General features: G+C 39.0%; 1 protein-coding gene and 1 non-coding gene across 9 annotated transcripts in view; one reads left to right on the plus strand and one right to left on the minus strand.

Moving 5' to 3' along the window:
• Positions 1 to 787: 787 nt before the first annotated feature.
• LOC123454425 lies at positions 788 to 978 on the plus strand. The gene has a single exon (XR_006633383.1). It is a non-coding gene; the product is annotated as a U2 spliceosomal RNA (small nuclear RNA).
• A 6,537-nt stretch (positions 979 to 7,515) lies between these two features.
• The window catches only part of Pam (peptidylglycine alpha-amidating monooxygenase), a 192,280-nt gene continuing 185,039 nt past the window's right edge, over positions 7,516 to 14,756 (minus strand). For 2 of the 8 annotated variants that reach the window (XM_045132246.1, XM_045132242.1), the window contains 3 exons: positions 11,898 to 12,098; positions 8,973 to 9,026; positions 7,516 to 8,341 (listed from right to left, as the gene is read on the minus strand). In XM_045132246.1, coding sequence (XP_044988181.1) covers positions 8,163 to 8,341; positions 8,973 to 9,026; positions 11,898 to 12,098 — 434 coding nt within the window. In that variant the 3' untranslated portion in view covers positions 7,516 to 8,162. Of the gene's footprint in view, positions 8,342 to 8,972; positions 9,030 to 11,897; positions 12,102 to 14,756 lie in introns of all 8 variants that reach the window. The other 6 variants (XM_045132241.1, XM_045132245.1, XM_045132249.1 and 3 more) reach the window with 3 other exon arrangements.

Genomic DNA, 14,756 nt, shown 5'->3' on the forward strand with positions numbered 1-14,756 from the left:
ACTGGGAATGTTGCCCTCTGGTCTTGCCATTTCTCCTCTTTCCTTTTCTATCATGGGACAGACACTAAGTAAGCATAAATTGTTGAAAGGCTTAAAACTTCTCTCAAGGCATAAGGAACAACATGAAAAAAGAAAGAAAGAAAAAAGATTTAACAAAGAGTAAAAAGGATCTAATTGCCATAGTAAAAGATATTTTAAAAACACAAGGAATTGAGATTGCTTCAAGTTCTTTTTGATTTTATCAGAAGGACATGTTCTTTTTATATGTGTGTGTGTATGTGTTTACGTGTGCTCATTGTGCTTGCTAGTCGTGTCATGTTTGTGACTGTTTGTAACTAAAGAGATGAGATGGATGCAGGTGATATTCCTTTCTCTTCTAGAAAACCATTTCAAGGAAATCAAAGACCTAAGCATAGAAATTAAAAAGGGAAAGTTAAATGTCTTTACAGGAGTGAATTTGCCAGATATTTGTTCTAGGTCAAGTTCACCTTACATAGAGGATTATTAAAAACAACAAAACTTCCTCTAAAGAGGTAACTTATAATTTGTCAGATATTTTAAAAAAGATTGTAATGTCCTGTTACTTAAAAGGAGGAGGTAACTGATCTGACTTTTGAGTCAGCCTGCCTTAGGATAACAACACAATTTGCCTTAGCTACTCCTAATAAAATCATTCCCAAGTGTGTTATTGGTATTAATGATATAAAATTGTATTAAGACTGCTTTCTTTTTAGTAATAGGATTAATCAATTTGGTGTAATTTTTTAATAGCCTTATAAGAAAGATAATCACTTCTCGGCCTTTTGGCTAAGATCAAGTGTAGTCTCTGTTCTTATCAGTTTAATATCTGATATGTCCTCTATCCGAGGACAATATATTAAATGGATTTTTGGAGCTTGGAGTTGGAATAGGAGCTTGCTCCATCCACTCCATGCATCAACCTGGTCTTGCAGTACTTCCAGGAATGGTGCACCCCCTCAGGGGAATAAAAAAGAGAGAGAGAGAGAGAGAGAGAGAGAGAGAGAGAGAGAGAGAGAGAGAGACAGAGAGAGAAAAGATAATTAATGATGGGGTAAGATGAATTGATTGAAGGAACTAGAAAAGAATTTTTCAATGTTGGGACATAGAATGCTCGTTAAAAATGCTTTTTGAGTGGTACTGAGAATGTTAAAGTATGTGGATAAAGATGTGCATATGTAGGAAAGAATTTTCAGGCTAAACCTAAATGCCATGCCTAAAGTTAGAGATTCTTCAACTGTTTACAGACTCTTAAGGATACTCTAAAAGTTTTCTATAGGGACATAGTCTTAATCTAAATTCATTTTATATTAGACACAGATGATGCCTATGTTAGGTGGGGTCACAAAGTCATAAGTACAGATGGAATTGGAGGTTTAACTAGGTTAAACATAGACAAGAGTCTATCATCTTGTGTTTTGCAAATGGGTAAATTTGCTATGTAAAAACAAACAACTTCGGAATAGGAAAGAAATGTCAGGATGTTTATCTCTCTGCTCTGTAATTTCATTTTGCTCTTGCTTTTCAACATATGCTACTTAAATTCATGGAAAGCTGGACTCTGAAAAAAAATACAGATGGAACCCCCTTTATCTCAAACCCCATGCAAGTTTAAGCCATGTGTCCCCCAGACTCTGACTAGAGATAAAAATGGCCAATTGTCTCTGACAAGGAAAAAGGAATACAGCATATAACTGTGGTTCTCTTTAGTTCATCTCTTATGAACACCTAAAGTCACATCTGTTATATAAAGTCTCTCACTAGACAAAATGTTAAATAGATAAACTGAGTCTTATGATAAGGCCTCACTCATTAACAGGTCACTGATGCTAATTTGTTATGATTTAAGGGTTATAAAACTAGCTTTAAGACTTTCTCAGTAAAGTAAATTAGGTACCTCTTTTCATCAAGCTTTTAACTATTCTAAAGATAAAGGCTCACATAGAAATGGTTAATTTCCAAAGGTGAAGTACTCATACCTGAAGACATTGTGACTTTACAGATAGCTTCTGTCTTATTTATGCTAATTTTATTGAATGGTCATAACTAGGTTTAATCACTCAGGTTTAAGTGATTTAATTTCAGTAATAATAACTTTCATCTTCCTGGGATTTGTTGGGATAGCTTACTTAAACTTTATCAAATTTAAGTCATGGGTAAAACATAAAATTGTTTTATGTTAATAAAAATTTCTGGGCTGGAGAGATGGCTTAGTGGTTAAGCGCTTGCCTGTGAAGCCTAAGGACCCCGGTTCGAGGCTCGGTTCCCCAGGTCCCACGTTAGCCAGATGCACAAGGGGGCGCACGCATCTGGAGTTCGTTTGCAGAGGCTGGAAGCCCTGGGGTGCCCATTCTCTCTCTCTCTCTCTCTCTCTCTCTCTCTCTCTGTCTTTCTCTCTGTGTCTGTCGCTCTCAAATAAATAAATAAAAATTAAAAAAAAATTTCTGTGGTACATAAAATCAATAGCTATCAAGTTTAAGCCAAAATCATTGGTTGTCAAATAATGTTTTTTCTTTCAATGCACGACCCATTTACATCAACAAGGAGGGTCTAATGGGAGGGGGTAGATCATAGATGAGTCTAAACAATGGTACCAAACTGCTTGTATTTGATGAAAAGAAAACTAATAAATCAAATTTTAAAAAATGAACAAAACTGAACAATTATTAATCCAACCAACTAAAAAAAATTTATTAAGGGTTATATTAATATTTAGCTAGCTATTTTGGCTCAGGAAAAGACCAAATTCTACTCTATTGTATGTAAAGTAACTGTCTCAATTTTTGCATCTTAAGTTCAGTGCTTATAACAAAATTAACTCTTAAGATATATTCCCTACTTTAGGGTACAGCCTCATGCTCAAACAATGGTTCTCATATATATATACATATTCATATATATATATATACATATATGTATATGTATATGTATAATTCAAGCTCCATGGTTCTGTTTCCAATGTTCTCTGGGTAATTTGTACCCACACAGGTATCTGAACTAATCAAAGATGTTTTCACACAGGTGCTAAGACCTTATACTGTCTTACTTGTTCTTTTCTGATAATTTCTAGGTTAAATTAGTTAAGTTTGTAATCAACTGGTACTGTTTTCAAGACTGGTAACAGGTTCTGCCTATATTTATAAATGTTAGATATTTAAAATGTGACATGTGCCTATTTCCTGTGCCTCAGATATATGGCTCATGCTGCCACAGTACAACAAAAATTTTAAAGATAGGACAGAATGATTTTAGAAGCCCTTGTGCCATTCTTTAACTAAGTCTATTTTAGTAATCAAATGTGCTCTATATGTACATACATCCAAGCTGATGTAACTTCCTTTCAGGTTGTGTTAATCACCTATGTATAAGCCGAAGCCAACTGGAATCATTAGAGTAAAAAGTGTCAATATTTTGGCCTGTACTTCCATGTCCTGAGGCCACTGGAGATGATGGGACACTTCTACACTGGCCTCCTGGTAAGTCACCTGTCTTCCTGAGTAGGGAGGATATGGATACCCAAACAAAATTGGTGTACAGTCTAAAACAGGAGAGTCACAATTGAGGAACAATCGGCCCTCCTGACTTCCTAAAGAAGGGAAAATTACTTGGCCAGCATGGCCCTGACTCATCCTCATCCTAACAGGCAAGACACCAGTAAACTATGGGGCTACCCTGTGTATCTAAAGTCTCTTTGGAGAGCCATTAATGACCTCTAAAATTAATCCTTAATTAACTTTTGGCTATCTGCATGGTCTTAAACACTCAGAGAGAAATCTGTAACCAAAGATAAAAAAAAATACCTTAAATGTATAAATGTCCCTTAACTTCTGAAATTAGCTACAGCCATGATGTTAGTACAGGAACAACTTGCTGCAGGCCATATTGGACCTACCATCTCTCCTTGGAATACTCCTATCTTTGTATTGCTCCAGGACCTTAGAGAAATTAATAATGCCATGGGACCTATGGGGGCCCTACAACCAGGCCTCCCCACTCCAGTAGCAATTCCTGCAGGACATTGTAAAATCATTAATGACCTAAAGGATTGCTTTTTTTCAATTCCCTTACACTCCTCGTCAGCATTTTACATTTAGTTTACCTGTGGTAAATTTTAGAGGCCCTGAAGATAGTGGAGGCTACAATTCTGAGCCAAGGAGTCACTTTTATCTCTTATAAAAAGCCTTTTCTCCTGGTCATTTGTGCCACTGACTTTATACCTACTGGGGTGTTCTGGCAGGAGGGACCCCTTTTCTGGGTCCATTTACCCTCCAAAAGTTAAAAATGGGGGATTTATATCCCATAAAAGGCTCTCCAAAAAACATCCTTCATCATGCTTTGTTTGTCCTAAACTTTTTAACCCTTGATACTCAGGGAAATTCAGCTGCTGATCACTTTTGGCACAAATACAAAAAATACCTTTGCCAAAGCCATGTGGAAAGATCCTTTAACCTTAAAATGGAATGGCCCAGACCCAGTACTCATTTGGGGCCAAGGATCAGTATGCTTGTCTGACACCAAAGAAAATGCTACGAGATGGCTACCAGAGAGACTTGTAAAACAAGCTGATGATCCTCCAGTGACATCTCACATATCCAGGGAAGAAACACTTCCCTGAGAGAATCTCCCCCTTTTCCCTAACAGGACAAAGCTGGAAGGACCTCTACTTATCTTAATCCTCTCACTCATAATCGGACCCGTTATTATAATTAAACAGATTAAAGCCATTAAGGTGCAGCCTTTACAGGTCCATTATCACAGATTGGAGCTGGCGGATTGAGGCGTTGCCACTGAAGACCTGCCACCTGCAGCTGTCACTCTCCCTTGATCTTACATTCTGTACTTATTTACTATACTGCTGTCCTCTACACCTCTGCTATTGCTGCGGTCTACCTCTCTTGGCCAAATAGCTACCCCTCCTACGGGAGCTGCATGAGGATCCAGAACAATACATGTCGCCTCACAATGAAGTGAGTGTGATATGGGCACCAACGTGGGTGTGAGGCAAAGCTCTGCAGGGGAAGGTCCTTATCTGACCGCTTCTGGATTCCCTGAGAGGTATACCTGGCTTGCATGGAGGTTGGTACCATAACTGTTATCACTAAGGTCGTGCCTCACTCTCCGGCCACATAGGCCCTGAATCCCCTCCCCAAAAGGTACCAAGGGCCAAAGATTGTGGGGAAAAGACATCCCACGGGAGGAGTTGGGTCCCTACTCCCCCAGTTGGTTAATGCCCACCGCTGCAAAGTGGGCCTCCCCCTCTTTTTGTATAAAAAAAGGGAGGAGATGTTGGGAGCTATGAATCAAACCTTGGCCATGTTAACAGAAACCGCCATATAGCAAGTTAAGTTTCTACTTCCTCACCTAATACTCAACTACCAGAAACAAAGACTGCCATATAACAAGTTAAGTTTCTACTTCCTCACCTAATATTCAGCTACCAGGGGATCATGTGCTTGGCTGAATACTCTCCCATGCTGTCAGTAGCTGATGAAGAAACAAAGGCATTGCAGCCCACCACTGAATAGCAGGCCTCCCCCTCTTTTTTTTTTTTTTAAATTTTTATTAACATTTTCCATGATTATAAAATATATCCCATGGTAATTCCCTCCCTCCCCACCCCCACACTTTCCCGTTTGAAATTCCATTCTCAATCATATTACCTCCCCATTACAATCATTGTAATTACATATATACAATATCAACCTATTAAGTATCCTCCTCCCTTCCTTTCTCCACCCTTTATGTCTCCTTTTTAACTTACTGGCCTCTGCTACTAAGTATTTTCATTCTCACACAGAAGCCCAGTCATCTGTAGCTAGGATCCCCATATGAGAGAGAACATCAGCGGTAAAGAAAAATGAAGTTATGAAATTTGCAGAAAAATGGATGGACCTGGAAAGTATTATACTAAGTCAGGTAACCCAGGCCCAGAAAGCCAAGCGCCACATGTTCCCTCCCCCTCTTTTGTATAAAAGAAGGGAGGAGATGGGAGCCATAGAGCAAAAGCCTCTCCATTTTGCCTGGGCCTGCTCATAAGCTGACTCATTACTCAGAAAACTGGTCCATCCAGCTTTCTGTTAGGTACTTCTCGACCTGGTCAGCAGACTGCTTACAGAATCTAAGCTTTTGCAAAAGGCCAGTTTATGGTCAGGATGTGAAGCCTGGTATAGTCAGGGTGTTAAGCCAGTGAGGCAAGATTGGATGAACACCTAATTACATCTCCTCTAGGTTTCCTGACAACTCTTTGCTCTGGCCATGTTCCCTTCCCCCTACAACTCCTTGCCCTGACCACGTCCCCTCCCCACTACAACCCTATATAAACCTACATGTAAGAATAAACTCTTGAGGCCTTGACAAACATCTAGCATGGTCTCCTTCTTGTGTCTGTTTGCCTTCTTTCATTCAGGTTATTTTTCCCCTCATTTCCTTGTTTGACTCCCAGCTGGCCGGGGCAGAGGTCTGAGGAAAACCTTGGACTGTTTTGTTCTCTCCTTCCACATTGCTTTAGATAGGGTCTCCCTTTTTTAAAAAAATATTTTTTTATATTTTGTTTCTTTGAGAAAGAGAGGCAGATAAATGGAGAGGATGGGCACACCAGGTTTAACCATTGTAAACGAACTCCAGACACATGCCCCACCATGTGCATCTGGCTTATGTGAGTACTATGAAATCAAACCTGGGTTTTTTGGCTATGCAGACAAGTACCTTAACCACTAAGCCATCTCTCCAGCCTGGTTTCCCTTGTGTTTTTTACTGCTTTGTGTGTACCAGTGTATTGGCTTAAAGTTCCTGGATTCTCCTGGCTGTGACTCCATTGCTGTAGTCACACTGGGATCACAGCCACAGGTATCACTTTGTGTGTATGGCAGCAGGTGGATGTTTAGGAATTAAACTCAGATTGACAGGCTTGTAAGCAAGCACTGAGCTATCTTGTCAGGTCCTCCAAATATGCATTTTGATGCCAGGGTTCTAGAGTCCAATCATGAAAAAGTGGAAAGTTATCAGGTTCTCATTAGGCTTTCTTGATTGATTAGAAGAAAGGTGTTCTAAATGTAATCTACAGTCACAGAATGACCTTAGATCATAAGGTTACCCAGTAATTTGGGTCAATGTATTCTTTAAAATGAATACTGTTAGTAGTAATTTACACTGAGAGATTTATTTGTATATGTAATTTGAGACACAGGTTCCCTCTTAGGAGTTAATACATTTTATTAGTATTTACTCTCTAGTATACTACAGGCAAAATATTTTGTTAATATTCAAGGAAAACTTGGTTTTACACAACCATGTGTATACTCTTTTGGTAGTTGTTAATGTTTATTGGCCACATAACAAAATACCTTCTAAATTTTATACAAAACAACTCATTGCCTTTGGTTGAAAACAGTGAATTAGTTTTACCATATCTGACTTGTGTAATTACTACAAAAGGTGCATATAAAACATTGTAAATATGCAAAAAATAAAATAAAATCACAAATACACTCTGACAGCTAATGCTCTGAAAACACTTTATTACACAAATTACATTCAGATTCTGAAAATAGTGTTCTAACAGTATAACCATCTAAAAATAAGACATCCAAGAAACAAACCAACTGAAGAGAAAAATTTAAAAAAGAATTTAAATAGAGAATTTTTCTTTCTCTCATTGCAATATAATGTTAGTGATTTTAAAAAAATAGATTTAGCAGCTCTGTCGTTAGCACGAAGTTTCTCTTTACTGCTGCAGGCTGAGAGTGCTGAACAGGAAAGGCACCAAAGCAAGACGCTGGCGATGGCAGTGCGATTGGGAAAACACTGTGCTCAAGCAGAGATGGGGTTATTTACATCCACCAAAAAGCTCTCAAAATGTAAATGAGCAAACCTTCCATCCTTAGGTTAGTACTACTACGATGGAAGAAGAGGGCTGTTTCTCTACTCTAGGTCTTTATGAAGACAATGGCACTGTTGTGAATTCTTAGGAAATTCCTCATCTAGAAACAAAGCCAACTTAACCAAGATGAAGTAAATAAAATATGTACAGTCCCACACAGACTAGTACAGCTTACAATTAAATGCACAGAACTTTAAACGTGCTAAAGGGAAAGGAATCTGGCATTCTTGGTAAGTCTCATTCCACATAAACCACAGCCTGGTTTTCATGAGGAAGGTGCTGGTGGGGGGAGAGGTGCTGAATACTCCTCTTCCGACTCGCTTCCATCATCTTCATCCTTCTCCTGGTCACTTCCCTCTGTGCTGAGGCGGTCGAACCCTTTGCGACTGTAGCCTTTCCGGCTTGCGAAGAAATTTCCAAGGTTTAAGCCGCCACTTCCCTTTCCTGAAGCAAACAAGAAAGCAATAAGGTATAATTAAAGTTTACACAAACGAGTTTCCATTTCATTTTGCATGTTTAAACATTAAGCAATGGCAGAAGTTGGGGATGGGAAAGGGTAGATAGTGACAGAGAGAATCCTAGAGAACCAGACAGCTATTACCACATAGGCTTATTAGAGTAAACAGGAAAAAAGAAAGCTCCCAGGATCATGTGTTTCTTACAGAAATGTCTCAGATTCACTTTTCACCTTCTGTCTTTGCACAGCTCTCCAGGACTGGCAACCTCGGGGCAGCTTTTCATTTCAATGGTTTTATCAAAAGGTCATTTCCACTGTGACAAGCACTGACATGCCAATAGTAGTGACGGATTTACCAAAGACAAATGCAGCCAGATAGAAGGCGGGGGAAGGGAAATAGATAATACAGAATGGCAAGATGAGAAATTTGCTGTCAGTCACACACTTGGTTTAGCTTATGGTCTGCGTTCTGCATTTACATTGGGGATGCTATATACTGCCTGCTCGAAGTTTAATTTTCAGAGTCAAACTATGAAATATAGCCTTGCTCTTTAAAAGGCATGAGCTTGTTGACTTTGAACCAAACATAGGAAGGAGTCTAAAAGGTCATAGGCATACCTCTAAATCTGCCCAGCACTCTTCCAGAACTTGCTTCGTGTTTGTGTTCAGAATCTGCTTTAAACAAAACAAAACAAAATGAAAAAAAGGGTGCTTTTCAAAATGAGTGCCTGTCACCCTCATTTGATCCATAGGCTCAACTTTTAACATAAAATCAGGAACCCATAGCTTGGCTCTTGTCTACATGCAGTTTATGAAAAAATGGCAATATACTATAGAGAAGTATAAAAGGGGTTGAAATTTATAGATACAAAGTTGTATATAATGGTTTTACTTCAGCCCACATTTCTTATAGACAGTGCAATTTTGTCAAATGAACTTCTAGAATATGTATTTTTTTCCCTCTGAGAAAAGAGGGATTGGGAACAATCTCCACCTATCTATAAAGGCAGAAGGGTTACTCTACGTGGCAAGTTTAGGAAAGTCCCTGGCTCATAACAAAGTAAATGCTCTGTAAATTCTTGTATTTGTATTAGGATAGGATTAAGTTACCAAAATTTTGTAAAAGGTTAGAAGCTTTTGGTTACTGCAATTTAAGAATTCTGTGCTAGAATTCACTTGTTACTCTTTCTATTAAGAACAGAGCACAGGCCTGGGAGGATGACTGAGCAGTTAAAGACCATGCAGCCCTGCCTTGGCCTCTCACCATACCTTGAATAGAATGCTTAAGTGAAGGCAAAGCTTACAAACACTGAGTGTGTTCCCAGTGCACAAGGTGAACTAAATCCTTTCCACGGGGCCCCCATCTCCAGAAGAAGTGGATTCTCTCTTCTTTTAGAGAGGTAGTGGTCCCAAAGGATTTCGTTTTCCTCTTGCTATACATATTCCTGCCCTGTATCTCCTGCTCTCAACATTTCTCAAGAGCTATGCCCAGAGAAGCCGCCACCTCAGGGTTCTCCAGCTGAACCTTTCACTAGGCTTGGAGGCAGTAGCATGATGACAGCTAATAGGCAGTTGGGAAAGGAAAGGAAGGGAACTGATAGGACTGTCAGGAAGACAAGAGTTGGACGCTCAGTTCCACAAGGCTGAGGCAGTGTGCAGTCAGTGTTGTGTGGCCTGCACCTGGATAGGGTCTGATGCAAAGCCACCGTGGAACAGGCTCCCAGGGTGTTTCTGAATCAGTGAAGGTCCTTTAGAAAGGTTTCACAAAACCTTAGAAAGAATTCATCAAGAACAAATGCTATAAAGAGGTGAGAGGCTGATCTACCTTTTGAATTAAATGAAGTAGATAGAACTACAATTTTCTATGTAAAATATGGATGAATAATGGCAATTTCATATGATTTGACTTGATTTTTGCCTTCCCAACAAGTCAACCTTATGCTACAGTGACACACCGCATGTCCCAAATAGCACACAGGGGAGACCAAACCCTCTTGACTTGTTAGTCACCCCCTCTTCCACTTTGGGTCAGGTATCAGGGTTCCTGTCAATGGTCCCCAGTTCTATGTGCTGTTAATGTTATATCATTTTATCAATCCACTCACTCCTCCCTATTGTAGCAAGTAGCAGTACTTATTATGAGGAATTCAATAAAACCATGTACCCCCTATTTTGGGAGCTTCATTCACTTATTTTTTTCAACAATCATTTCATTGAATCCCTCACACCAAGAACTGTTACTTGCACTGGTGACATATAAGTAAACATGCATGCAAGATTGTCGTTTACTCAAAGCTTTTATCAAGTTCCATGGAAAAATATGTCCTTTGTGCTTACTTATGATAGCTTCAGATTCAAGATGAGGGCCTTATAGAAGTCTTTCCTGGGAAGAGCTAACTATATTGGGTCACAATTGCTGTCCATGAAAATCAAAGGAAAGTTTAAGACTTCACTTTTTGTTTCTGTATCTTTTTCTGTGTCAGGGCTTTGCCACGGGCACTGGACCCTTGCCGTGCATGCCTTGACCTGAAAGAGGAATAGGTTCTGCCTCTTGATCCAGCAGTGCCTCCCCTTGCTGCCCACTGATTCTTTCCCAGACACAAGGGCAGACTGCCTGAAGACCTGGGGACCTAGCCAACAGACGGCTATTGACACAATTGTATACATTATTTATCTTAATGCCCTAAAAGGATCTTATACCATGGTAATGATTTTATAAAATAAAATAAAACACGACCCTGTATTGTTATTTAGGGAAGGCTGATGGTCAAACTTATCACCATTCAAAAACTACCAAGCACTTGTTAGAACAGGTGGTTTCATGAGAAAGCTGAGGTTTGAGACATGTCTTCTCTTACAAAACAACCGTTGGTCATATTGAATACTTACTAGGTGTTAGGTACTTTGATAAATTCATTATAAACAGTATTTTATTTCATTTTTATGCAACCTTGAAGTTTATACAACCTTACAGGATATTTTATCCTCACTTTCCCCAAGGAGAAACTGTATTGTAAGATTAGATAACTTGCCCAATGTCATGTAGCCAGGAGTTAGAGCCCATCTGATGAGGGTGGGAGGGGGGATACTCTGAGGGTGAGGCCTGTTCCTATCAGAGGTATTTTCTTGTCTTCTTTGATCTGTCAACTAATTTATACTGACTCAACAATCTATCCAATTTCATTTGGAGATATTGGTTGGGTCAGTTGTTAAAGGTTATATTACAATTAAACTATCTAAATTTCAAAGCATCTAGGCGTACTGTATGTTGTGATACTAATTAGATAACTTTTGAAACACAGACAATAATGTTAAAAAAATAAAGGTAGGTGGGGAGGGAGGGAATTACCATGGGATATATTTTATAATCATGGAAAATGTTAATAAAAATAAAAAAAAAAATAAAATAAAGGTAGAGAGTATGTTAACCAAACCAGATAAAACAGACACTTGAAAAAAAAAAATCATGACATAACTCCTGAGGTTAGGCCAAACACGTTTTCAAATGCATGTTTTTAAGTTCAAGGGGCTCATTTTACTTGCCTCCAAAGGCCCTTGATTTTTTCCACCGAATAAATATGACAATGGCCAGCAGGACAACCACCGGAATAACCAGGAGGGTTGTAATGAGAACCACGGGCACTCCCGAGCCTGGCTCTTTGATCAATTTCTGTTTCTCTTGCATCTTCTGCAACTCTGAGGAGGTAGGTTTGTTCTCCGTTTTGGGTTCAACAACTGCCTCGGCTTCTTCAGGGAAAGAAGAGTTCACAGTGTTCAACTGCTGCAAAGATTCTGAAACCCTCTCACCCATCCCAACCCAGTCAAATCAACACTTGTGCACAAAAGCTTGTGGAGACCAACGCAGGTGGGATCACATCTGAACGTCTGTATGTGCAACGCTCACAGCAGGTACGATGATCACTAAATGGCCTTCCGTCTTCCAAGTGGTTTTCTTCCATTCTGCCTGTAGTTCTTTACTTAACTATCATTTCACAAAGCCTATGACCTTTTGCATCTTTTTCCAAAGACAAAATCACAAATAGCATTGTGCAGAGGAAAAGAACTAATACACATCCTGGAGTCAAACCTGAGCTCAGGTATGCTAACTATATAACTTTGGGCAAGTTACCTAAATTATCTTGGCTTTAATAACTTCATTTATAAAACTATGATAATAATATCTACTTCCCAAGACTGTTGAGTTTAAATGCCTGTGATGAAGAAGGTACTTAATATGTTGGCTCATTGTAGCTTTTTTTATGGATCTCTTTCATGTTCAGTGAAATTTCAGTACTCTACATACATAGTTACATACATAAGTTCTAGGACTGAAGCGAGAAAAGGGAACTATTCTTTTGTAGTTATTTTATATGGTTCTCAAAAAATGTAAGTACAGAAATCCCATGAATGTAATTTTACTGGTGATGGAAATCACTTACATTACTGTTCTGTGACACTGGCAGTGTGCATAGGTGTGAGACGTAAAGTGCTGCAGAGAAATGGAGCCAACACATACTGCAACACAAAAGCTTCTAGAAGGATCTTAATAACTACTGACTGGAAAATAAGGTTGGACCTTGAGACATTCTTGTCCCCAAGAAGCATATGGGAATTTATATATAGAAACCCTAATACATAACAGCTGGTAAGAATTTGGCTAGGCTAAATGTTACAATCATGTCTGCCAATACACTTCCAAGGTTTCTGGAATTACAATTTCTTAATGCGTCATTGCCTGCAATACAGAGGAACTGACATGACCTCACAGAGACCTAGACAAAATGGCAAGGATTGGTGGCTAACACAATCAAGAAACTTGGTTAATGTTTAGTATATAAAGAGTTCGTTTCAAGCTTGCTGGACACAGTGTTTCCCATGTTACATCAGACACTGCAAGAACCATTTGCAATGCAAACAAATGTAAGGTTGAAAGTTTTTGCTTCAATGTTCTGAGTCAGCCTTTTTCCTTGTCTCAATTGCATCTACTGAGTGCACACTGCCTGGAGTTGCTCTCCTTCAGTCCTCACGCAGCACAGCGAGTAGGCACTAGGGCTAGGACCATTCTCATCTGGCCTAAGTCTTCATTGCCTTCCTGGCACTGGGTGGGTAAGGGGAGACCACAGTGTCTCCCTTGTGTCCTTTCTCCTTGTGTGGCTCTTCAAACCGAAAGAGGAAGGAAAGATAAGGACTGGTTCAGTGTCCTCTTTCTAAGTCTTGGTTTCCAAGGACTGGACATATGAGCCCTACTCTTCCTGACCACTGTTCTGTCATTTCCATTGTCACTACAGAAAACAACTAAACAAACAAAAAATCTTCTTCCACATTTAAGCAGGAAAAACAACATAAGTCAAACATGCAGCTTAGTATCCAAGAACTTGCTGACTTTGGAAGAAAGGCATGTTTCTATTTGAAGGTAACAGATACTGGCATAATAATTACCCCATTTTTACAGCTGTCATTTCTTGGGTTCATGAGCATCTAGTTCAATGGTTGTTCTACTTCAAATCCAGTTTCTTTGAGAAGGCATGACCAGGAGTGAGTTGCATCAAATATAAAGAACTGGGGATGCCATGGCAATAGACTAAGAATCAGCTTACTATTCTTATAAAGTGTGATGAGATGATGCACTGAACTTGCTATGGCATGCATTTGATATTCTTCTCATCTACACCCTACTCCCTGCCCACCACCCAGCCAAGGCAGAGTCTTTCTCTAGTTTAGACTGATCTGAAACTCACTAAGTAGCCCCAAGTTGGCCTCAAACTCACAGCAATCCTCTGACCTCAGCCTCCTAAGTGCTGGTACTAAAGGCATGTGCTACCATACTCAGACAGAAATTCTTTGATATCCATATCTCTTCTGGTAATTTGAATGTCATCTACTAAAAATACTTGAACATTTTAACTTTTGAAATAAGCTAAAATATGTTTAAGCTTTAAAAGACGGTGTTTTTAAAAAAGATTGTAAGGTTTTTTAATGACTAACATATATATGTGTGTGTGTGTTTAAATGTTTTATTGACAATTTTGAGGCTAAACTTTTAAAATTTTTCTGTCATGGAGAAAACAAAAGAAAAAGATTGCTGTTTTTCTCAGAAGAAGATTGCTGTTACCTACCCTTTATAGGTAGGATACATAGCCTAAAATAATACTTCCCCTTTCAGAGTCTAGGAATTCCATTCAAAGAATAAATTGTCCAAATTGTACCCCATTCATTATTTATCCTACATCCCTAGTAAATAATGAGTAGACTTTTGAAGACTGGGCAATACCTGGCTCTCTGAAAAATTAAAGGAATGAAGCATGGCATTATCCTATCATATAATATATGCCAGACATCCACATAGAACAAAAATGTCTTAAAACCTTACAAAATCACAAATTATTATAGCATCTTTATAAA

The sequence above is a fragment of the Jaculus jaculus genome, chromosome 13, assembly GCF_020740685.1.
Source record: "Jaculus jaculus isolate mJacJac1 chromosome 13, mJacJac1.mat.Y.cur, whole genome shotgun sequence".
Classification (NCBI taxonomy): Eukaryota; Metazoa; Chordata; class Mammalia; order Rodentia; family Dipodidae; genus Jaculus; species Jaculus jaculus.